A 25,874-nucleotide genomic window follows, 5' to 3' on the forward strand; every position below is an offset into this window, starting at 1 on the left:
CCACGTGCTATACGCATTCATCTTTTTCGGCCAATGGCAGGCTTTGTTTTGCCGTTTAAGCCAATGCCAGCCTGTAAATGACAAAAAGGATCCGCCTCTTGACCTCCGAATAACTTTAGCCAATAGTGATCGATTCAACTGATGATTGACACATAGGTTAGCCAATGAAACGCCTGTAAATAAATCCCAGCATACACCGCGGACTACTTGGCATTCGGGGGAAAATCTAGTCGGCGGCGGCAAGTTAGTTTCAAGACTTTGCGAATTAATATTGATCCATAAATAAGGCGCACTGTATTATAAGGCGCACTGTATTATAAGGCGCATGGTCGGCTTTTGAAAAAAATAAAGGTTTTTAGGTGCGCCTTATAGTGCGGAAAATACGGTAATTTTGAACTTGCAAGAAGAACAGGAGAGGAGTGTACGTAAGACTCTCACGATGCCAAATTCCAATTCTGTTGTAAAAGCCCTCCCCTGTGCCCTTTATTTTTATTAAATCTTCTAGGTTACAAAAACCATATCCACTCTAAAGTGTGTGGAAATTAAAAAAACAGAGACACTATTGACTGAGAGTGGCAATGATATAAAAGTCAACGCATAACATTCAAAATAACACAACAATGAGGTAAAATAGCCAAAATAATGAACTTGCAACCTATGCAATCTAGGTTGCAGGTGTCCAAAATTAAAAACAGAATAAACTTATCAATGAGTCAGTTGATTTAAGTATTTGATCTAATTAATCCAAAAGACCAAAACCATTGTCAATTTTTCGGTTTTCTTGGTTCCGCTCTATGCAACTCTACCAGCACAGTCATAATCATATTCTCAAAAGCATATCGCTTTGATATTTCAATCAAAACACAATCTGTCTTTTGATACATTTTTGAAGCAGCTTTCTAAAACTTAAAGCCTATTTTGAACTGCTCCATTTATTAGTGCTGCCGGAAAAAATACTGACTCATACCACTTGAGTATCTTTAAAGCAAACATTTTCTGACATCATATTTCATACTGACTTCCATTAAGGGACAGGAATGGGTCCGATTTCATCTCGCTGCTGCATCAACTTTGATCCATATCTCAACGTTATTGTGTTTGCGCACTTATCACAGAATGATGTTGCGGAGTACCACAGCAGAAATAGGTCACTACGACTCCCAGAATACTATCCAGACTGTTTTATGAGGTTTATGAGGGACTATTGCAAAACCTTGACACAAAGTATTCCGTATGAACTTAGCATAATTCTGCCATTGTCACATTTTATTTCAGGTCCTCCCATTCCAGTCGGAGTGGATGTTCAGGTGGAAAGTTTGGACACCATCTCAGAAGTGGACATGGTGAGCAAATGAACATCCCTCTGTCCATCTATCCATCCATCCATCCATCTACTTCACCTCCCTTGGGTGGGATCACAGTAAAGCAGCTTGGCATAAAAGCGTAGTTACTCCAACCAGCTCTTCCAAGGTGAACCCAAGGTGTCCCAAGACCGCTTAAAAATGTGGTCCCTTCACTGTTTTGCCTCACCTCCATTGGGACATTCCCGGTGGGGGCATCTGATGCCTGAGCTACTTCATATTTCACCCATTAACTACTTGTATTCCTTGGGGCAGGATATTATCCCTGAGTAGAAAATAAATTGAAGGCCCTTGTCTTCGATTTGGAGATCCTCTTTTTCTATTCTAGCCACATTATTGTCTTTTGCTACACACTCAAGATGGTAAAAGAAGTTGCTAGAAGTTTAATGGAGGCGGACCCAGGCGCAGTTGAGCTAAGTGACAACGTTATTGAGGGCAAAAGGAATTGACAAAAAGCGCTCCACACATGAGAAGAGAGGAGCAAATGATAAACAAAAAAAAGTCTGTACAAAACTTAAAGCTGGTAAGGTACAGGTAGTCCTGAGGGTTGGGACACAAGTGCAGGCAGGAACATTATAATAGATAGAAACGATCAAAATACTTCTAATGTCATACAGTCATTATTTATAGGGTTCTGAATAAGGGTCAGGTGTGGATGATCAGAGGCAAGTGTGGGGATCCTCTGGTCTATTGGCCCGTTGGCGCAATCTGTAGGCCGGGGCTGTGCTGGATCCCAACAGTTTAATCTACAAACATCAGACATCTAGACTGAGGTCACCTCAGTGGACCACTAGCTGGACTTTCAAGTCATATTCAAGATGATAAATGGAATCGATGACAATAAGTTGTAAGCAACCAATTTTCATCTGAAAAGAAATCCCACTGACTCCCAGAAATTTGGACTCAATTCTGATAATAGTCAAATAAGGACCAGAACACTTATATAAGAGTCTTTTGGTACCCCATACTTCCAAAACAACCCCAATAGAATTTCTCAAAGGGTCAAACACGTTCTGCAAATCCATAAAATAGTTGAATTTAAAAACTACCATATACCCTTGAGGAACCTGACGTGGTCCAATAGTTTATACACCGTTCTATCCACAATTGCATTGATCCTTGTATATGACTTCTTGCTGCGTTGGACCTTGATCCACAGCAGAGAAGGCTAATAAATGTGTTCCATCTGGAGATGGAACTCACCTTCGCTTCTCTTCCTCTTCTCTTGGGTAGAGAGCAGGTAGGTTGTCAAAACAAAGTCTGAAAGAGGATGAGTAGTCATTTCATAAGTTTTATCTACATAAATATCTGAGTATAAATCAGCACCAGACAATAGCTGTAGAAATTCACAAAGTGCAAAGACTAAGGCGGCTTAGCATAATTCTTGTACTAGTTGGGCGGTCCATAAACTGACTATGAATTTATTACAAAAATAAGCATTAAACAACAAAGGGATCCCACATGAATAAGTAATAAACACTGTCTAACTGACGCTAGCCTTGTCACCCTTTGGAAATCTTGCACAAACCCCTAAACCTTTGCATGAAGAAAATCAATTGTATTTTGTTAACGCTGGACTTGGCTTGATATAATCTTCCACCTCCGCCTTGGCATTCAGGAATGTGCTTGTTTACACACCCAATTTACAATTGTTTCCCCTCGAAGTTTTAGAGACCCCTTCCCCTGAATATCTGTTAATTACTGAAATAACGAAAACGTTCGAAATGATGAATATATACAATCACGACTAAATATAGGCAGTGACACACCTCAATACTACAACACCATCATGGAGGATAGTAACCACACTAAAGAGGACATCAAGTAATAATCATACCTTTTGGTGTCGCGCTACAAAGAGGGTGAGCCCTCTTTGGTTTTATAATCCGGAGACTCCGTCCCATTTGTAGAGTCACCTTTAAACTGCACCATCCACAAAACATCCAGACCAAAGGTTTGGACAGATCCTTTCCTACTGCTGAGGACTTGCGACAGACAACCTATTTAATCACTCCTAAGGGGACACCAAAGGGAAACCAAGAGTCCAGGAATCTTGCTTTGTCTGAACTCTCCTTGCAATGGTTCACCCAGCCTGGGGTATCAAGCCCCAGACAACTGAAATTGTCTGTTATTATCTCTGACAGCGACAGATGTGCAGGGATGCCTAATAAAGTGCATTGTTTCCTCGCAGGACTTCACCATGACTCTGTATCTACGACACTACTGGAAGGACGAAAGGCTGTCTTTCCCCAGCACAAACAACCAGAGCATGACCTTTGACAGTCGTCTGGTCAAAAAGATTTGGGTCCCGGACATGTTCTTTGTGCACTCTAAGCGATCTTTCATCCATGACACCACCACCGACAATGTCATGCTAAGGGTTTACCCTGACGGAAACGTCCTGTACAGCCTCAGGTAAGGGGAGCAGACATTAAATGTTTCATTGCAGTATCTTTGGGGGAAACTCAAACTATTAATATACCTTCAATGGGCGTTCATTATATGCCTGTCTTCATACCATAGCTTATTAGCAACACAGAGCAGTTCCAAGGGGAACATTTTTATCTCTGTCCTGCTTGCCATTTCCTAGACAAACAAATTGAATTATTCATAGGCTGGGGTTTCTTTGTGAAGGTGACAAAACGGTCGACTAAAAAAACGAGCAGGGATGAAATTGAATCATTAATGCGAGCTCAGGCAGATTATGCAGGTTGCCAATGCAGGGAATGACAATAGGGATCCGTCATTATATAATATAATAAGTGTAATCACAGTCCGAGACTAATATATTGGTTCTTTTATCAAGGCACAATGAGAACAGATTCATAACACATTCAATAATGGAATCCCCCTTCAGCTCTTCATGCACAAAAAGACCACGAGACCATTGCTTCTTCTATTATGTTTTTTGTGTGTCTGATTAATTAGAGTCACGGTCACCGCCATGTGCAACATGGACCTGAGCCGCTTCCCTCTGGATACACAGACCTGCTCCCTGGAGATCGAAAGTTGTGAGTGGATTTCACCGTCTCATCGTTTTACATCTTGGCAAAAGCCTCCCGAGTGCTATCCGGACAGGAAAGAAAATCACATACTTTCTTTTTTGTAGCACGAGATGGCATGGTATATATTTTTCTCGAAATGGCTACGGGGTTGGTGTTCTGAATTTCAATGACAATAAGTCCGTGTTATATGTTTGTACAATTTGAATACGTTTACATGTGATGTCCGTGGTTTACGAATCCCTTAACCCCCTGTGTCATAAAGACACTACTTCCTGTGGTGTGTCTTAGGCGAGTTCAGCCTGGCGGTGCCCATTCCTCTCCAGGCTACCTTACTGGATCAAACTAGAAAAACTCTGATTAAAAACTTCCACTGCTATAAAATATATTATTTTAATTTGCTACACAAAATAAGACCTTGAAAAAAAACCTTTAAGCATTACTGTGAAAAGGTCACTGGCTCATCAAGGTTCTCCGGTAGCTTGGTTAACTGAGTCAGAACCTTTTTGGTTGTGTGCGGGCCAGGATTTAGTTCTGTGCAGCTTGTTTGGCTGGTCCTTTTGTTGGCTCGCTGGCTTACTTGAAACTGAATTGCAGATTCTAAGACCCCCTGGCTCACAGCTCCAGCCTCCTGGGGGTTGGGACTTCCCACCACTGACCGGCCTCTTCCTTTGTTTCACACATGCAAGCTAGATAACAAATATTCCGTTCCGGTATTATCAGATAGTATTCTTTTCACATGTTCTGACATTGTCTTATCATTTTATTTGACATTGCAAAACGGAATTCTGAGTGTGCTACAAATAAGACAATGCAACAATTACTCAGTACTAGAGTATTTTTTTCACATATTTATTTGCTTTTTCTCAAGTAATTACCTGGATGAACACTTTTTACTTCTACTTGAGTTGTCTTATTCTGAAGTATCAGTACTTTTACTTGAGTACATCTTTTGGACACTCTACCCTCCTCTGCTGGTAATAGTCAATAATGAAATACCTACACAAGTATGTGGAGTATTATACAGTACATGTAATATATATTGGATTGAAACACCTCAAATGAAAGTTTTGCAGTTCCTTCTATTGGCAGTTAAGTACTTTTAGAAAAGCCGTAATATGGTTCAAGGCGGGGAGAGCTATTGTCATGATCCATCTCGTTCCGCCTTCCCCGCAGATGCATACACCGACGACGACCTGATGCTTTACTGGAAGAAAGGCAACGAATCCCTCAACACGGACGACAGAATATCCCTTTCCCAGTTTCTTATCCAGAAATTTCACACCACCACCAAGCTGGCTTTCTACAGCAGCACAGGTAATCTCCTCCTCGCTTCGCATTCCAGCAAAACCGGAAGCTTGTCCGAGAAGACTCCGATTCAACTCGGTAGCTTCTCCCACACTGGGGATCCATTCCCAAAGCTAAATCAACCCGATAAAAATTGTGCTCCTCGCCCCTGTTTTGAATTTTGACACTCCCATCCGACAAATCAAATGACTTCGTGCAACTCGCGCGGCTCTTTGAAGGCCCTGCAGCGTTTTTCCGAACGCGCATCACTTCCTGCCTCTGAAGTGTTAAAAGGATTTCGCCTGCTATCTTCCCGTGCCAGAAATAGCAGGAACCTTTCCTTTAAGTGGTTTCATGTCCTATCAACCGCTTGTACACACAACCGAATGTGTGTGTTTGTCCTTCCCAGGCTGGTACAACCGTTTGTACATCCACTTCACCCTGAGGCGCCACATCTTCTTCTTCCTGCTGCAGACTTACTTCCCCGCTACCCTCATGGTCATGTTATCCTGGGTGTCTTTCTGGATCGACCGGAGGGCCGTACCTGCCAGGGTCCCCCTCGGTAAGATCCTCCCCCGCAACCTCCTTTCGGTTTAGGGGAAACACACAAATCTTAACAAAAACAATCCCTCCTACAAGGCTTCTCTGTAGCCTAGATTTGCACAAATCGAAAGACTTTACCCATGAAAATTGGAGCTGGTTTTTGTGATTGGATTAACACTTTACCACTGTAAGAGGACTTGATTGCAAGTCCCTAACAAATTAAAAATTAGCATGAGATGCTCTTATCAATGGAAAATTTTGGAAAAAAAATGCATTTTTGGTGCAAGTTTAACGTTATGCAAAAAAGAAAAAAAAATCTCACCCCATTGGCCAAAAAAGTGCAATATTTCTAATGTTTTGAAATTTTAACTTTTTTTTTGGTTTAATAAGGAAAAAGTAAGTTGTCTAGCTGAGTTTTTTCTGTTTAGGTAGAAAATATTTCTTAAAATGATCGAAATACCTTCAACTAGAAGACAAAATCTTACATATTTTGTCATGACCGGAACAAGCAGTGGACCCAAATGCGTAACGTTTCACACAATGCTTTATTAAGGGATCGAGGAAGTCGGGGCGAGAGAAAAAAAAGACAGATATGGTGCTCGCTGGGCAGTAGGAGCAGGAAGCCCTCACGGCCGGTGACAGGTGGCAAGTCGGGTAGCTGGGACAGGAGAAGGAAGCGGGGTCGAGATCGGAAGCAAGTTGGGTAGCCGGGATAGGAGAACGAAGCGTGGTTGGGGATCGGAAGCAAGTCAGGTAACTGGAGATGATCAGGAAGTCAGGGACAGGGGATGATACAGGAAACAGGGGACGGAATCAGGCAGGATGCAGGAACAGGTCAGAATCAAAACGGAAGCCAGAGTCAAAAAGTGCTTGTCTTGCATGTGCTGAGGTTCGCTAACGGACTGACAGAGTGAACGAGAATGAAGTGTTTAAATAGGGAGAGAGATAATTAAGAAATGAGTGGCTGCTGGGGCTGAAAGAGTGAGCCCAGATGAGGGCTATTAGCGGACAAGTGACAGAATCGTGACATATTTTGCTGAAAAGCTTGAGTATTTTAAGGGTCATCTTTCAAATTTTAAGAGAGTTTTACTTATTTTGTTGTAAAATAAGGAACATTCCCTTATCTGGCAGATTTTAGATTGTTTTGCTGCGTTTTTATACCAGTTTAGGGAGAAAATTTCTTCAAATGATCCAAAAAAATCTACTTTGAAAATAACTGCAATGTTTATCCAATCTAAAAAATACCCTTATCTAGCATATGATAGAATATTTTGATGAGTATTTATTTTCCAATTTAGGTAGAAAATATTTCTTAAGACAATCAAAAAAATCTACCTTCAACTAAAAAATAAACGTTTGTGTATTTTAAGTGTAAAGATCTGCATTTTAGAGACATTTTAACTTGGCCATCAATATTAGAACATTTGTCCTTAAAACAAGCAAAATATCTCTTCTCGTTGCTCTTTTTAAGCATGTTTTTGGAATTTGGTAGAACATATTATTTTAAATGAACAAAATTATTAGCAGTCTTTAAGATACGACATTTTCGCAAAAGATTTTTATTCTTGTTTTATTCTAGGATCAAGATTAAATATCTTAAAGAACAAATATCTGAGCACTGAGCAACATACACAGCTATTATGGTATTGTAATTTTTTGCAGCATACCAGGCTTTAATTTTCCGATATATAACATAATATTCGTCAATTATTGTGCCCATTCATAATAATGACTTTGAGTATCCTTAAGTAAGTTGTGCTAAAGGGCAATATTCTATAACCATGTATGTTGGGAATAATACCTCACTGTAAGATTTTTGAAAAACAAAATATAGGCCAAATTTGACCTTTAGGGGTTATTTGATGATGTGCTATTATTTTTAATGAGATGTGTGAATGAAAATAATCTGCACTGCTGTTTCCATGGCTCCGTCCTATTAAGCATATTAATGCTGTGCCGCTGGTGCAACCGAAAAAGTTCTCTTGTTTTTGGAGAAGCAATTGACGGAATCGCTGCCAACTCTCTGTTGTTTCCGTTGCTTTCGGGTGTCATTAGCTAACAATCATATCATGCATGATTAGCCCCGTCTGTTAAATTTACATCCATTTTGTTTAAAGAAAAACAGAGGGCGTTATTAGGCAAAAACAGATTTACAGTACCTAAAAGAAAGTTGAATGTATTGTACCTGTTTGTGTGGGTACTGTATTGATAATATTCTACTATCGTTAACCTCGTGCAAAAATGGCATTATTGATTTTTCTCTGGTTTTATGCATGGTAGGTGGGCTGACTGACTTAGTTATTCATATTTGTATTCAATTTTCATAATTAATAATATTCTAAATCCCATAATTTAACTAAGATTAACAGATATTGGTAAAGCCGTTATCACATAAGAAATCTGTAAACAGTAAGGCCACTATCACACGGAAAAATCTTTCAATTAATTGCTAGATAATCAGCAACAAACTCGTGATGTGGTATGAATACTAATTAATTGGTGATTTATAAAAAATGACTCAATAAAGTGCAACTATTGTTTCAGGGAATTAACATATTTTTTAGCCTTTTTTCTCAAAATGCCATTTCACACGAGGTGGGGGCTTCCATACAAATGATTCCTTAGAGACATACATCCAAAACAGCATCTGTTGGTGTAACACCATGAGTGTAAACTGTAGTTGAAACTTTGCCCTATACTGTATGTTTGAAATTACTTTAGTTTTAAATAGATCTAATGTGGTAAGTCAGAGAGAAGATTGCTCTTCGGCCCTTATTTTATCTCTGAGTTGTACTCATGAAAAGAGCCATACACTGTATGTCTGCCCTCTTCTCTAACCCATTCAATGGCATTTATGGCTCTAGGCATCTAAGGTTTTCATTGGGCATGTTTTTCATCCTTTTTCTCCTTTAGCCTCACAAATAAAAAGCTGTTTATTTCCTAATGTGGCAATCCAAAGCCGCAAGACCCAGCGCAGCCGACAGCCGCGGGCAGGCTGCGTCCTACATGCTCTGTACTTGTCTGACCTTGCTTCGGAGTACAACTGAATTTCTATTACTGTATTTTACTTACTTGTATTGTACTATAAGGTGGACCCAAAGAACCCAAATTGGCCAGGTATTTAAAGTGAGCCTGATATACAGTACTGGAAAATCTGGTGGATACAATTTGAAATTGGAAATGCATAATTAATGTATAGTTACAAGTAAATTATATTGCATATGGAAAGAAACATAGAGTGGTCTTTGGGTGCCTTTTTTTGCATGCAATTAATCAAGTAATAGATTATCAATTTTTAAAATCTAATTTTGCTTAGGGCCCAATTAAGCTTTGGGCTGGCCCATTAGAATGTCTTAGTTTGGCTCAGCTTAGCTTAGAATGTACTGTATCTCTAAAGTGAGCAAGCTAACAGAACGTTTTGCAATTTGTTTTAATTTTTTGGTCCTTTAAGGATAATAATTGAGGCCAATGTCCAAAAAAACAGCAATTGAGAATATAAATCTGGTGATCCGGGACTTCCTTCACTAGCTGTGTGACAAAGTTAATACCTTAGAGTAAGGACAGCATATTGAATAAGTTCATTCATTTCAGTGGTGAAAACCATATGGTGATAGAAGATTGGATTCAGCTGTTTGGAATGGTCAGTGGTCGGAAGCTGCAGTACCCAATTTGCCATTATTGATTCCAAGAAAGTAGACCACCTGAAATCAGATGTTTATCAATTTTGTCGGCATTTACTTGGTGTGCCTTGACATGAAACCAAGCTGCAGACACTTGCGGAGGCCTAAAGTACAACAGTGTAAATATTTATGAAAATCAATCCCGTCGTTTTCGAGCCTGTAAGTTACATACAAACACACACGCACACACACACACACACACACGCACACATACACACACACACAAATTAATTATAAAGTGGTTGAGATTTACATTAAAAAATGTAATTTAATTTAAATGTATGTATTTGTTTTTTGTGCAACCCTACCTCTTTCTCTAGTTCTAATTCCATGCACCTTATAGTCCATTGCGCCTTATGTATGAAAAATATAACACAGAGACACTTGTGTGGTGGTGTCTTATAATCCTGTGCGTCTAAAGTGAAGAATAAACAGTAATTCCGTTTCGGTGCTGTCTGTTTTTCTATTTTATGACAGGCATTACCACAGTGCTCACCATGTCCACCATCATCACCGGTGTTAACGCGTCCATGCCGCGGGTGTCCTACATCAAAGCGGTGGACATTTACCTATGGGTTAGCTTCGTCTTCGTCTTTCTCTCGGTGATCGAGTACGCTGCCGTCAACTACCTCTCCACCGTGCAGGAGAGGAAAGAGAGGAAGCTGAGGGAGAGGGTAAGAATTTTTCACACTTTAAGGGATAGTTTGTATTATTTAGCGCCTCCTAGTGGTGGTATCGTCATCGATTAAAGAAACAATATTGATTTCTACAATCAGCAGAAATATATGGACTATGTCAAGAAATTTGCATTTGTTTTAATAACATGGGCCTCACCTAGAAGGAGCTAACATTGACCGTCACCTTGCTGCAACGGGTACCCGAAAAACCCAAAAAGCAGAAGGCTTGTAGATGATAAAGGTGCTGTATCTGAGTCAAATGAGCAAGCTTCTCCTGCTACTGGATAAGACAATGTAACCAGGGAAACCAGTGTGGGGGGAGCAAACACAAAAAACAGTCTGGAGAGGGATGAGCGCTGCTAGGCTGTACTCGCCAAAGGAAGTGGTGCCTCAACGACTATGGATTTGAATCTGGCAAGAAGAACAGGGGAGCAAGCATTCAGATAAGAATTTCCATCCTGTTCTGAAGGCCCTCCCCTGAACCCTTTCTTTTTATTGGTCAAGTCAAGTCACATTTATTTGTACTGCCTAAGGTTTGGCAACCCAAAATGTTGAAAGATCCATGTTGGACACAAAAAAAAAAAACATATCTTTGGAGCTGCAAAAAATGTAAGGCTTTATATAATGAAGGCAATACACACTGTAAAGATTTACTGTATACTCTACATCTATATTGGAAAACATTAAGTATGTTTGTGGCATGTTTTTCCTCCAACAGAAAACATTATTTTCCATTATCAAACATTTTTTGAAGTCCCAGGGAGTCACTAGAAAACACCAAAGAGCCACCCCAGGTATAGCCCTTTATCACAAAAAATCTCAAAGAGCAGCAGAGACTAGGTTACAAAGGCAGATGGTCCTAAAAGGCAGTAACATTATAGGCCGATAGTGACGATGATGGCAACAGAGCAAATAAGTCAAAACAAGCAACAACAGTGAGGTGCTTTGGTCGAAATAACAAGCTGGCATTTTTTTCATTCTACCTTGCAGGTGTCCAATTTTAAAAACAGTATACACTTATCAGCTTTACCAAAAAAGAAAAATGGTGCGGTATGGTCCCTGTAGTTTATTTCCATCCTTGTGGTCAATCAATACACACTGTCCCTTTAAAACATTTAAAAATGTACTTTTTTGACACTTTCGGTGCCGTCTAACAGCTTAAGACGTCCCAATTTATGTAGGTAGACGGTGACTCTGTCGAATAAATGAAAGGATCAGTTAACCAGGAAGATGATGTTTGAAAAAATAAAATTGAAAATCACTTTACTTCTGCCTCCCGAAGTGATTATCTGCTGCGTTGCACTTCAGCTGGCAAATTACCACAGGGAAGACGAAAACATTTTATTGTCATGGAGCTTGGAAGATTTGCGTAACCATAGCGTTCCCGATGGATGGTTTGTTAAAGCCAACGAAGAAACAAATGATTTCAGTTAAAAAATCAATGTTGCAACTCCCCGACGCAAACAAACGGGCTTGTTGCCCGTAGGAGCTTTTCGCGGTGCGCAAACGAGCGAGACGAGACGAGAAGAGGAAATATAAATATGAAACGGATGATCGGATGCAACAGATTGCGATCCCACTTTGTAGCCTGAAAGGCCTCGTCGACTCTCATTACTTGTAAAATGGTTTGAAATTGACTCAGGCAACGAAGAATAATAAATAGAATGCATATTCTTTTACGAGCTGTGCTGCTATGGCTTCCAATGAGTAACTGCAGTGTATGGTCAACATCTATTTTTCATAATTTTAAGGATGATTCTTCTTCGAGAAATAAGATAAGATGAGAAAAGGTTTATCTAAAACAAGCCCTACTTCCTCCTAATGGGGTAAGAAGAGATTTTGGCGCAGTACTACAAAAGCAAATACAGTGGAACCTCGGTTCTCGACCATAATCCGTTCCAGAACCCTGTTCGAAAACCGATTTGTTCGATCACCGAAATCATTGTTCCCATTAAAAATAATGTAAATCGTTTTAATCCGTTCCAACACCCTGAATGTTTACCTTGAATGTTTAACGTAAACATAAAGCTAACCCAGGCTAATCGTACGTTCGCGTTATTGTAATCTTCCGTACGAAAGATTCCCCTAACATGAACGTGTAAAAATAAAAAAATCATGTCGTTTACAAGTCATTTAGCACCCGGGTGTCCACAACAAGTGGTGAGTGGTTCATTGGAAAGGGGGCTCCGTTTCAACACCCTCAATGTTGGGCCCCGTTCCAACACCCTGAATGTTTAACGTAAACTTAAAGCTAACCCAGGCTAATCGTACGTTCGCGTTATCGTAATCTTATGAATAGGATTTTTTACCTTTGTGGTGGTCAGCAGAAGGCGCTCGCACACCTCCTTCATATTTGGTTATTATTTCTTTCTTAAATGCAATAGTTGTACGCACTCCTTTTCTTTTTTCACCTGTAGCAACTTTGCTGCTTGCACTGACTTTCTTCAGAGGCATAATAAGGGGCTAAAACACCCGTACGCCGCTCAGCATCGCACCCTAGCGTACGCACTCATGCATTACCGGCGTTCGAACTCCGATTTTTTGACCGAACGGCGAAGCAAGAATTTCTCGAAATTTTTGGTCGGACACCGATTTGTTCGAACTGAGTGGCGTTCAAAAACCGAGGTTCCACTGTAGTCTCTGTCATGTCATGTCATGTTTATTTGTGACGCCCTTAATCACAAGGAGTCTCAATGGGCCGCACTGACCACAGACTCTTGCAAACTACAGTTTATAATACACCATCCCCTGATCTAAAACCTGCACGAGGGCAAGGAAAAATTCAAAAAGATTCAGCATAAGGAAAATGAAGAAACCTTGAGAAGGGACTTGACTTGACCACACATGAGGTAATCCCCCTTCTGGTATGACCAGACTGCAATGAATGTTGCATTAAAACACATAAACATACAGTGTTAACCTGAAATGTAGGTCACAACAACATAGTGAATTAGCTGCAGGGTCAGAAATGTGATTTACCCTCAACTAATTGACCTAACGCGACATGAATTGTAAAATAGGCTTTGTTATTGCTCCTCTCTGTTATTAATCTAAACCAGGGGTGTCAAACCCATTTTAACTCGGGGGCCACACGATAGACAAAACATTCTCTCGGGGGCCGGACTAGTAGATTAGAGAGAAAGAAAAAAAGAAAAATAAATAAAAGAAGGAGAGGGAAAGAGAAAGTGTGGGGCAAGGAAAGAGAGAAGGGGAGAAAAACAGAGAAAGAATGTGTGAAACAAAATAGATAAAAAGAGAAATAGTGAGGGAGGGGGGAAAGAGGGAGAAACAAAGAAATCCAAAGAGAAATAGAGAGGAGAAAAAAGAGAACGAGAGAAAGAGAAAGCTAAAGAGAGAGAGAGAAAGTGAGAAAAGACAGAAAAGGAAAAAAGGAAGAGAGAGAAAAATAATGTAAAAAGACAAAGAGAAAAAGAGAGACAGAGGGAGTGAAAGAGAGAGAGACAGAGTGAGTGAAAAAGGGAGGAAGAGAGAGAGAGAGAGATGCTGCTTGGGGTTGTCCATCGATACGATGATGACCATCTTCTTTTAATTGTGAGTCTGCTGATGTTTGAAGAGTCCGATCCTGGATCCACAGATGCGGTTACAGACAGAGCATGTGAAGGGGGTGCTGGGGGGAGCAGGGGTGGCCTGGCGAGCATGTCTCTTTGCACGCTTTGCTGCACGGTGTTGCATGCGCTGTTCCTCCATGTAATCCACTCCATGTGAGCAGTGGGAGCGCCAGAGGTCTCGGCAGGAAGCAAGTTCCTCCAGTGAGGAGGGGTTTATCCGACATCTCTTCAGGATGTTCTTCATTTGGTCTTTGAACCGCTTCTTCTGCCCACCAGCACTGCGTTGGCCTAGATGTAACTGACCATAGAGGATACGGCGTGGCAGTCTGTGGCTGGGCATTCGAACAACATGCCCCAGCCACCTAAGTTGGCGTTGGGCCATAATGGATTCCATGCTGCAGCTGCCTGCCCTCTCCAACACCTCTGTGTGCGGCACTCTGTCCCTCCATGTGATGCTAAGGATCTTCTGAAGACATCTTACATGGAAGGTCTCGAGGCTCTTCAGATGGCGGCTGTAGATAGTCCATGCCTCACATCCATACAGTAATGTCGTGATACATACAGCTCTGTAGACCAGCATTTTGGTGTGGAGTCTAAGGTTGTTGTTTTGAAAGACCCTTATCCTTAGTCGACCGAAAGATGCTGATGCTTGCTTGAGGCGGCTCTGGATCTCATCATCCAATGAGCAGGTGTCAGACACTATGCTCCCCAGATATTTGAAGGTGGGCACCATGAGCAGGTGTTGCCCTGCTGCTGTGAGGGTTATTGGGTTTGGTAAGAGGTCAGCACTGGACTGACAGAGTACCTCTGTCTTCTGGGTGTTGATCGTCAGTCCCATTCTGGTGTATGCAGTTACAGCTGCCGAGAGAATGTTTTGCAGAGCCTCCGGTGTATGGGCAACCAGGGCACAGTCATCAGCATACTGTAGCTCAATGATGGTCTCTGAAGTCAGTTTGGTAGTTGCCTGTAGCCTCCTGATGTTAAACAGGTTACCATCAGCCCTGAAGTTGATGGTAACTCCAGCCTGCTCCTCCATCCTTCTACGTAGCAGTGTTGTAACACAGACGAGGAAGATGTTGAAGAGAACTGGAGCCAGCACACAGCCTTGCCTCACTCCAGTTTCGACGCCAAAGGGCTCTGAGCTGTGTCTACCAACTACCACTCTGGCCGTCATCCCTGAATGGAACTGTGCAAGAATGGTGAGAAACTTGGGTGGACACCCAAATCTCTTCAGGACTTGCCACAGTAGGTCCCTGTTCACTGTGTCAAATGCCTTTGAAAGATCGACAAAGGCGATGAACAAGTCCTTGTGCTGCTCCCGGCATTTCTCTTGGAGCTGACGTGTCACAAAGATCATGTCGACTGTTCCCCTGTCCTTTCGAAAACCACACTGTGACTCTGGGATGACGCGTTCCGATATTTTGGAGATGAGTCTGCGGAGCATGACCTTGGCAAGGACCTTTCCAGCAGTGGCCAACAAAGAGATACCCCTACTGTTGGAGCAGATGGATTTATCTCCTTTATTCTTAAAGATGGTCACAATGTTCGCATCTTTCCACAGTTGCGGGACACACTCTCGTCTCCACACCTCTGAAATATATTGAAACAGTGTCCGTGTACAGAGGTAGCCTCCTACCTTGAGAAGTTCAGCTGGGATGTTGTCAGGTCCAGGGGATTTATTGTTTTTCAGGGTTTTGACTGCATGCAGGATTTCATTGAAAGTTGGCGGGAGGTCGAGGTCTGGCAATGTAGGATGTTCAGGGAGCTCTGAAAGGACAGTTGGGTCCACTGGGGTGGGCTGGTTGAGCAGGGTGTTGAAATGCTCAGCCCACCGCTCCACTATCATAGCCTGATCCTTGATTAGAGATGTTCCATCAGCAGATCTAACAGGTGCCAGTGAGCAGTGTCTGGGGCCATAGATGGTTTTTACTGCATCATAGAAACTGTGCATATCGCTTCTATCAGCGTGAGACTGGATTTCATTGGCTTTTGAGATCCACCACTCATTTTGCAGTTTTCTGAGAGTTCTCTGGGCCTCGGAACGAAGGGCTTGCCATAGCTTTTTATGGAATTGAGATTGTGCACGCAGAAATAGAAATAAAAGGACAGCGTCTTTGTAAGAGGCACCTGGCTTTGGCAACATCAACTGGACATATTTCGACCTGCAACTCATTTTTCCCTTGCGCTTCTCTCAGCATTGTCTCGCGGGCCGGATTCAATCCCTTAGCGGGCCTGATCCGGCCCGCGGGCCGCCTGTTTGACACCCCTGATCTAAACCTTACTTAATGCTCTGTGTTAGCCGAGCTAGTTTTTCCCTCTCAATTATGATTACCAAAGTACAAAAACTCGCACATAACAGACCACTGAACTCCTAGTAAACAAAGTGACATGATGTACAACATAGCCAAGAGCTAACGTTAGCTAATGTTAACATTATAAATAACTGTTTTTTTTCTCCAGCAATGTGACAATATGTTGCGTCAAATACTATGTTGACTTGCCTTAGAACAAACGTAACATTATACAAAGGCGAAACTATTTAGATGTGGCTTGGGAAAGGGTAAAAAACAAGCCCTATCACCCAACCACTCAGGATACACCGTATCAGATTTTGCATGTAACCCATTCACATCGCTTGACAATTTTAAAGTTTAAAACATAAAGAAAAGACAAAAAAACGAACAAAAACTGCAATGCATTTCAATGGACATGGGAGCTGACCATGTCCGAATGTAGTGGCTTTGCTATATGCACTGTTATCGGCTTATCTCTTTTGAGGGTGGTGCTTAGCCATAGGTCAATTGTTCTGAATCTGACGAAAGAATTTGCAAACTACAGACCACCCACTGATCTAAAACCTACATGAGGGCAAGGAAAAAGTCAAAAACCTCAACATGAGTAAAATGAAGAAACCTTGAGAAGGGACTGCACATGAGGTAATCCCCCTTTCCAGGATAACCAGGCTGCAATGGATGTTGCATTAATAAACAATAGAAATAAAAAAGAAAATATTAAATAACTATAGTATAATATGGAATAAAAAATAAAAAGGTTGACCAGGTTGCGATAGATGAAGCATTAACGAATAATACACAGACATTGTCAACATGAAATATAGGTCATTCGTAAGCTATACTGTAGAGTGTGTTTGTTCCACTGAGGTTGCAGATCGAAACGCAGAGCATTCCACAAAAAAATATACTCTCTGTACATGTTTTTGTACATGAGAGCAAAATTATAATACTGGCATATTTAGAAAATGACTACTTTTTTAAATAACTTTTTAATAAACACCCATGGACCAATTTCAGATAATGAGCAAACATAACCGATATGTTTTTTTTCCCCGCGACAGCAATTGAAAATTGAATGACCAGTGATTATTTTGACTTTTCACTTTGTTGGATACTAGAATTGTTTCCAGATCAATGTTATCATTATAAGTCAAATCTTGAATGGGGATTATCAACATCAATACTTAAATTATATTTTGATTCGATATTTGTATTACAATGCGGCACAACTTTGACCTGGTAAAGGAATGGAAGGATTTTAAACAAAGTGGTAGTAGCCCAGAAACTAAAGTATAAATAGAAGAAGTATTAATTTGAACAAGACAACGGTGACCAAATGATGAAAGTCCTGTATTTGAGTCAGATCAGGGAATTTCCCTGCTACTGGGGAACATGGAAACTAGTCTTATCTGTTTCATATGTGTGGGCAAACACCAACCTAAAAAACTGGCCAGGAGAGGGATGGGCGCTTCTAGGCTGTAGTTGCCCAAGACACACAACAGGAAATAGTACCCCTACTGTCACGAGGCGGGGTGGGGAATGGAAGGGGTGACCGGACCAGAACGGAGGCAGGAGGCAGGAAGGGAGAACTCATATGCGTTGACGATCATAAGTTTTATTTAACAAAATAAAAGTCGCCCAATACTCCGGGACCAAAACAGAACAATACAGAGTTCCTCCGGCACGAACTCAACAGGACAAGGCATAACAGACAGAAAATGTTTAAACCTAAAACAGGACAAGGCATAACAGACCTGGGATTGTGTAATGAGCCAGCGCCCGCCAAACCCAAAATCCAGCCTTAAATAGCAGACCAGCAATCAGCTGATCTGCTGCAGCTGAGTTCGGGGGCGCGGCAGACTGGTAGCCATGGCGACCGTGACAGAGCCCCCCCTTTAAGGGACAGCTCCTGAGGTCCCCAAAAAAGAAAAAAGAAAATAAAATACTACCTCACGCCCCGGAATGGTTCGACGCTCGGCAGGGTTGGGGGGGGCCGGCAGGCAAACTGGACCGGCAAACACGAGGACAGACAGAGAATCAGAACCGGCGAACACGAAGACAGACAGGGAATCAGAACCGGCAAACACAGAGGACAGACAGGGAATCAGAACCGGCAAACACAGAGGACAGACAGGGAATCAGAACCGGCAAACACAGAGGACAGACAGGGAATCAGAACCGGCAAACACAGAGGACAGAAAGGGAATCAGAACCGGCAAACACAGAGGACAGACAGGGAATCAGAACCGGCAAACACAGAGGACAGACAGGGAATCAGAACCGGCAAACACAGAGGACAGACAGGGAATCAGAACCGGCAAACACAGAGGACAGACAGGGAATCAGAACCGGCAAACACAGAGGACAGACAGGGAATCAGAACCGGCAAACACAGAGGACAGACAGGGAATCAGAACCGGCAAACACAGAGGACAGACAGGGAATCAGAACCGGCAAACACAGAGGACAGACAGGGAATCAGAACCGGCAAACACAGAGGACAGACAGGGAATCGGAACCGGCAAACACAGAGGACAGACAGAGATTCGGAACCGGCAAACACAGAGGACAGACAGATTCAGAACCGGCAAACACAGAGGACAGACAGAGATTCAGAACCGGCAAACACAGAGGACAGTCAAAATTGGCAAAAACAGGCGAGAGTCAAAATCCGAACCGGCAAAACAGGAGAGAGTCAAAATCAGAACCGGCAAAACAGGAGAGAGTCAAAATCAGAACCGGCAAAACAGGAGAAAGTCAAAATCAGATCCGGCAAAACAGGAGCAGCGGAGTCGGACTGGCAGGCAGCGGAGTCGGACTGGCAGGCAGCGGAGTCGGCCCGGCAGGCAGCGGAGTCGGCCCGGCAGGCAGCGGAGTCGGAGTCGGCCCGGCAGGCAGCGGAGTCGGAGTCGGACTGGCACGCAGGAGAGACTGAATAGCAGGCAATCGGCACGGGAGTCGGGCAGGCAGGCATGAGAGTCGAACAGGCAGGCGTCAATTCCTCCCGGGACCCCATTCGAGGCACAGCAATGGCCACGACGGGCGGGGCCGTGGTTCGAACGGGCAGGGAGTCGAAGTCGGACTCAGTGGGCGCTTGCCAAGCTGCGTTCTCCAGGTCTCCCCAAATCGCGCTGGGATCGTTCGCTGAGTTCTTGTCGTGGCTGGCTCATTCTGTCACGAGGCGGGGTGGGGAATGGAAGGGGTGACCGGACCAGAACGGAGGCAGGAGGCAGGAAGGGAGAACTCATATGCGTTGACGATCATAAGTTTTATTTAACAAAATAAAAGTCGCCCAATACTCCGGGACCAAAACAGAACAATTCAGAGTTCCTCCGGCACGAACTCAACAGGACAAGGCATAACAGACGGAAAATGTTTAAACCTAAAACAGGACAAGGCATAACAGACCTGGGATTGTGTAATGAGCCAGCGCCCGCCAAACCCAAAATCCAGCCTTAAATAGCAGACCAGCAATCAGCTGATCTGCTGCAGCTGAGTTCGGGGGCGCGGCAGACTGGTAGCCATGGCGACCGTGACACCTACGACCCTTGCAGTTAAGGGATCCGTGAACCGTGAGACAATTAAAGAACAGAGAGAAAACATCAACGGATTTTGAACTTGCAAGGACTTGGAGAGTCACCTTAAGATAAGAAATTCCTACCTGTTCTAGAGGCTTTCCCCTGAACCAAGGTTTCCTCTAATTTTCCACGGGTCTGAGCGTTCACACAAAGTCGGTGAGCAACGCTTGAAACTACAGTGAGCAACCATAATCCCAAGTGTGGCAAGATAATTCATTATCAAACATGTCCAAAGCTTGACATCAAGTTACATTTTGCTGAGTTTCCGGCAATGCAAAATTATTTTTCTCTTTTAAAAGAATTGACTCATGTACTATTGCAAAGGTTGTACGGCCTACAAACGTCGTTTGTTCTTACAATTCTTTCACAAGATATCCATTTCTTTTTATTTCCTGATATATTTTGTCGCATAATATTAACATTTTTGGGGGCTTATTTAGTCGGTTGTAAGATACAGAACTGTACTTAATCACATTTTTTTGGGTGGAAATACAATGTTGTCAACAAGATTCACTTGATATACAGTAATTGGAAATTATTTGAATGCAACACAAACTTTTTATTCTTTTTTCGGTGTTATTTTTCCCTTTTTTTTTAAATTCCTTTAAAAAAATCTCATTGTGTATATTTTTTTTGAGCTGTTACTTTTTTCTTTTTGTTCTCTATTTACTTTTTTCCTACATTTCTTTATTTTCTTTTTTCCTGGCTTTTTTTTCTAAATTTTTCCTTCTTTTTTTCTCTTCCTTCTGTTTCTTTTTTTCTCAGCTTTTCACTACTTTTTCATTTTGGTATTTTTTTCTTTTTTGTTCTATTACCCCTTTCCTTTAAGTCAATGTGTGCATAATATTACTTAATATTTGGTCATGTTGGGGTTAAGGAAGCAAAAACAACCTGAAGAGCCGTTTAGGACCCGAAAGAACCGGTTCCTTTTTAGTGAGCCGAGCCAAAGAAGCCGGTTCTCGACATACTCTACTAACTCCACTTAACTTCGTTCGACTTCAAAATACCGCATTTAGGACACAATGACAGGGGAACCCAAGTCGCTTCTTAATTAGTAATTTTGAGCCTTCATTTTTGTGCGCTGGCTAGATTTTCTTGTGCGCTGAGAATGTGCGAGCAGTGCGCAATTGCGCACGCGCGCAGCTTAGAGGGAACACTGCCCTGAACCCTTTCTTGTTATTACATATCTTAGGTTACAAAAGAAGATCCGCCCTAAAGGGTGTGGATATGAAATGAAATGAAATGATCTGCATTTATATAGCGCTTTTCAAGTCAATGACTTCCCAAAGCGCTTTACAATCTGCTCCACATTTCCCAATAGCGGCCTTGCAGCCATGTAAGGCGCTAACCTGCTTATTGGGGGTATTAGGGGTTCAGTGTCTTACCCAAGGACACTTCGACATGTAACACAGACGTGCCGGGATTCGAACTGGGATCCCTTGATCCCAAGACGAGCGCTCTACCTCCTGAGCTACTGCCGCCCACATCATTGGCTGATAGCAACAAGGATGTAATAGTCAAAACAACAAACAACAGTGCGCAGTAAATAGTCAAAATAACGAACTGACATCCTTTAAAATCTCACGATTGTGATTTATTACCATTTCAAATACTTGCAATCTACAACCAATTACTGGAAAATCATATTGTTCAGGATCAGTGCCTGGTATCGACAGGTAATATCTTAAAATAAAGCATACTGAAAACTTGTTTCTGTGCTGCCAAATTCCAAATAAATACATTTTGTGTACTCTGTATATTCTTGATCAAAACCTCTAATCCCATATACCCAAAGGACGGCACCACATATTTTTTTAAACGTTCCATAATAGCTACCGTTTCAGTCTGCCACTTTACATGATTTCTTACAGTTTTCTAAACTAATTACGGTCAAGAGCACCAGTTAAATAAATCAGTCGATTCTCAACGTTAGGGGAATTTGAAACCGGCACACGCGATGATGAATAATATATGATGCTAATTTGCATTGGCTATTTTCTAAATTGCATCAGCGTGAGCCTCCCTCGGTGCCACGGCCTATCGATGCGAGCCTGAAGGTTGCCCGTGTTATAATTTTTCATCTGGCGGACGCCAAGACCCGCCGTGCCAAAATCGCCCACGTAACCGTTGAGAACGATTTCTGATGCTCCGAAAATATCACACGTTGTTTATGGAATGATCAAACTAGCGTAAATTCTGGACTGAAAGCCGTTACTTATTTTCTAGACATTCACATTTGTATTTCTCTTTTTCCCACGAAGCGGATGGTCGCGAGGGTGTCTCGGCAGGTCGCTTCGGCCGGCACCTAGCAACTGGTTTGGAAATGGTGCAGATCGGGGCAATACGACTGTTTAATCAAAAAAAGCATAGCGAGGGCTCGTGGCGGGCAATAACGCAATGTATATTCTAGTCAGTGTTTTCAATGTCTAAGTAAAGAATTCAATGAAACGCGGATAAATGGCGGTAGTAACCAATGTTCCCTCTAAGCTGCGCGGGTGCGCAATCGCGCACTGCCCGTGCATTCTCAGCGCACAAGAAAATCTATCCAGCGCAGTGTTCCCTCTAAGCTGCGTGGTGCGCAATTGCGCACTACCCAGAGCCTTTCTGCGCACAAGAAAATCTAGCCTGCTCACAAAAACCAGGGCTCGAAATTTCTAATTAAGAAGCGAATTAAGTCAAAGTTACGGTGCATGAAGGTACAAATACAAGGGTTCCCCTGACGTTGTGTTCTAAATGCGGTATTTTGAAGTCAAGGTCGAAGGAGAACGAAGTTGAGTAAAGTCAGTCGAGTTTTTCGAGAAACGGCTTCTTCGGCTCGGTCCTAAACGGCTCTTCAGGTTGTTTTTGCTTCATTCATCCCTATGTGACCAAATATTATGTAAAATTATACACAAAATGACTGAAAGGAAGGGGGAATAGGACCAAAAAGGGAAAAAAGAAAGAAAAATTCAGAAAAAAGCCAGAAAAAAGAAAAGAAAGAAACAAAGGAAAAAAGTAAATAGAGAACAAAAAGAAAAAAAGGTACAGCTATGAAAAGATAAACACAATGAGATTTTTTAAAGGAATTTAAAAAAAAAATAGAAAAAAACAGGGAAAAAGAAGAAAATGTTTGTGTTGCATTCAAATAATTTCCAATTATACCAAGTCAATCTTGTTGCCAACATTGTACTTCCAGAAAAAAATGTGATTAAATACAGTTGTGTATCGTGCAACCGACTAAATAAGCCCCTTAAAATGTTCGTATTATGGGACAAAAGATACCAGGAAAAAAAAAACTGAAATCTTGTGAAAGAATTGTTGTAAAAACAAATGACGTTTGTAGGCCGTACAACCTTTGCAATAATACATTGGTCAATTCATTCAAAAGTTAATTTTTTTTGCATTGCCGGAAACTCAGCAAAATGTAACTTGATGTCAAGTTTTGGACATGTTTGAAAATGACTTAGTTGCCGCACTTGGGATTGCTGTTGCTCACTGTTGTTTTAAGCGTTGCTCACCGACTTTGTGTGAACGCTCAGACCCGTGGAAAATTAGAGGGAACATTGGTAATAACTGTGTACGGAAAAGTAACCCATCGTGCTACGATAAAGACACTCATTTGTGGACTGTGTCCAGCGCTGTCAATCTGTATTAATTGGCAGTAACAATTATACGCGAGAGTGCGACAAAAGCATTCTCAAAAATAAAATTAAATGTATCTCACTGACTAAAATTCAGAAGCCTGTACAATCACAACTCTTGGTTGGACCAAAATGCAGGGAAGCATGAGCATATGCCAAGGTGCTTGAATAAAGAATAATGTTTATTTAGAAAACAAATTAACAAACAAATGGTCAAAAGGATAGTAAAACTGTCCGAATTAGAAACAAAAACCAAACCTCACGTAGTAGAGGCAACCAGCATGGACCTGGAGAACAGGGAGATAATAATATAGTATGTCGTCCAACCAGTCCTTGTAAAAGGTCGGAGTAATCACAACCTGATGTGGAGAGATAAGACACAGAATGCACTGCTCCACACCCGGTTGGCGCCCTTTGGGGGAAGGTGGCATGCCATATCCTGTCAGCCTGTACACATATTAAGCCATACAACTGATCGTAAACTTTTCCATTATTTGTGCACAAAAAGTGATAGAAGACATGCATAAAAATCATTATACATGCCGACACTGCTAACTAAGGAGCGGGTTACATCATCATTTTTGGAGTGACTGTTATCGGACTGATATCAACCTAAGATGATGTGACAGTTTTCGACACGATAGCAAAAATTAGTCAATCAGACAACACTACCTGTTAGAAAGATTCCAAAAACTAACAATACTTGGTCTTCTCTCTTTCCCTTTGTCATCTGTGCAACGGATGAGAGAGCTTAAGATCAGTCGCAGGCTGTTGCGATTTCACAGGTTGCTAACACTACTAACTAAGGAGCGGGTTACATGATCATTTTTGGGGTTAATTATCTGACTGATAACAACTTAGGATGATGTCACAGTTTTTGTCACGATAGGAAAAAACAGTAAATCAGACAACACTACTTGGAAAGACTGCGAAAAGTAACAATATTTGGTGTCCTCTTTAATCCCTTTGTCATCTGTGCAATGGATGGGAGAGCTTAAGATCAGTCGCAGCCAGTTGTGATTGTGCAGGTTTCTGAATTTTAGTCAGTAAAGTACTTTAAATTTATTTTAAGAACGTTTTCTTTGTTTCATGTTGATGCCAGTTTAATGAATCACCGCACATTTAGTTACTTTTTGGCACTAGACATTTCCCCATTGATTTTTTTTTTTGAATGTAAGAAATGGACATGAATTAGTTCATTTTTTACGGATGTGACTTAAATTCCGGTGCGGTTTGTGCTGAACTTTCGCAAATGCATTTTTATCAAGTGCCCTATTTTGGAATTGACAGTAATGATTTTGTTTTCTTTCATTGCGAAAGCTGCCTTGCACGTGCGGCATCGGCAACCCGGACGACATGATGATCGACCCGCAGATCACCGGATACGGCGCCATGGACGTCAACACAACGGGCAACTACAGCATGCCGGAGAACGGCGGGCGGCAGGACCGAATCCTAGCCCAGGTTGCCCTTAACGACCCGCAACTTACGGGCCAAGTCAAACCCCCCCGAGGATACGTGAACATTTGGATCGACACGCACGCCATAGACAAGTACTCCCGGGTGGTCTTTCCCGGAGCTTACATCCTCTTCAACGTCATCTATTGGTCCATCTACTCGTAAACAAGATGGATGCTTAGAGGGGACCGTCGGGGAAGGAAACCGAGACCGCCGCCTTCTCAACTGCAGCCTCTTACTATGGGGGGCCTATCCTGCCATACGTAGAAAGAAACGTATAAATAAATACTTAATACCTGAAAATATCTCATCTCATCTCATTAGCCATACTGCTTATCCTTATTAGGGTCGCGGGGGGGGGTGGAGCCCATCCCAGCCATCTCCGGGCAGTGGGCAGGGGACACCCTGAACTGGTTGCCAGCCAATCGCAGGGCACACAGGGACAGACAACCATTCGCTCATTCACACCTAGGGACAATTTGGACCGGCCAATTCACCTGAAATGCATGTTAGACACATAAATAAATCACATAATACCTAAATCTATCCATCCATCCATCCATTATCTGCACCGCTTATTCTCAGTTGGGTCGCAGGGGTGCTGGAGCCCACCCCAGTTCTCTTCGGGCAGTGGGCAGGGGACACCTTGAACCGGTTGCCAGCCAATCGCATGGCACACAGACAACTCACTCACTCGTTCACACCTCGGGACAATTTAGACCGGCAAATTGACCTGACATGCATGTTTTTTAAATGTGGGAGGAAACCTGAGTGCCTGGAGAAAACCCACACAAACATGTGGAGA

At 42.2% G+C, this 25,874-nt stretch overlaps 1 protein-coding gene across 1 annotated transcript in view; it reads left to right on the top strand.

Annotated features, from left to right (window-relative positions):
* LOC148351760 (gamma-aminobutyric acid receptor subunit rho-1-like) overlaps positions 1 to 25,372 on the top strand; it is a 47,479-nt gene extending 22,107 nt beyond the window's left edge. The window contains exons 4-10 of the mRNA XM_088354749.1: positions 1,276 to 1,343; positions 3,553 to 3,776; positions 4,290 to 4,372; positions 5,540 to 5,680; positions 6,060 to 6,212; positions 10,351 to 10,547; positions 24,932 to 25,372. Of these exons, the coding sequence (XP_088210875.1) occupies positions 1,276 to 1,343; positions 3,553 to 3,776; positions 4,290 to 4,372; positions 5,540 to 5,680; positions 6,060 to 6,212; positions 10,351 to 10,547; positions 24,932 to 25,234 (1,169 nt within the window). The 3' untranslated portion in view covers positions 25,235 to 25,372. The remainder of the gene's footprint in view (positions 1 to 1,275; positions 1,344 to 3,552; positions 3,777 to 4,289; positions 4,373 to 5,539; positions 5,681 to 6,059; positions 6,213 to 10,350; positions 10,548 to 24,931) is intronic.
* The last annotated feature ends 502 nt before the right edge of the window (positions 25,373 to 25,874 follow it).

The sequence above is a fragment of the Urocampus carinirostris genome, chromosome 15 (assembly GCF_059441175.1).
Source record: "Urocampus carinirostris isolate Australia breed hairy pipefish chromosome 15, RoL_Ucar_1.0, whole genome shotgun sequence".
NCBI classification, from domain to species: Eukaryota; Metazoa; Chordata; class Actinopteri; order Syngnathiformes; family Syngnathidae; genus Urocampus; species Urocampus carinirostris.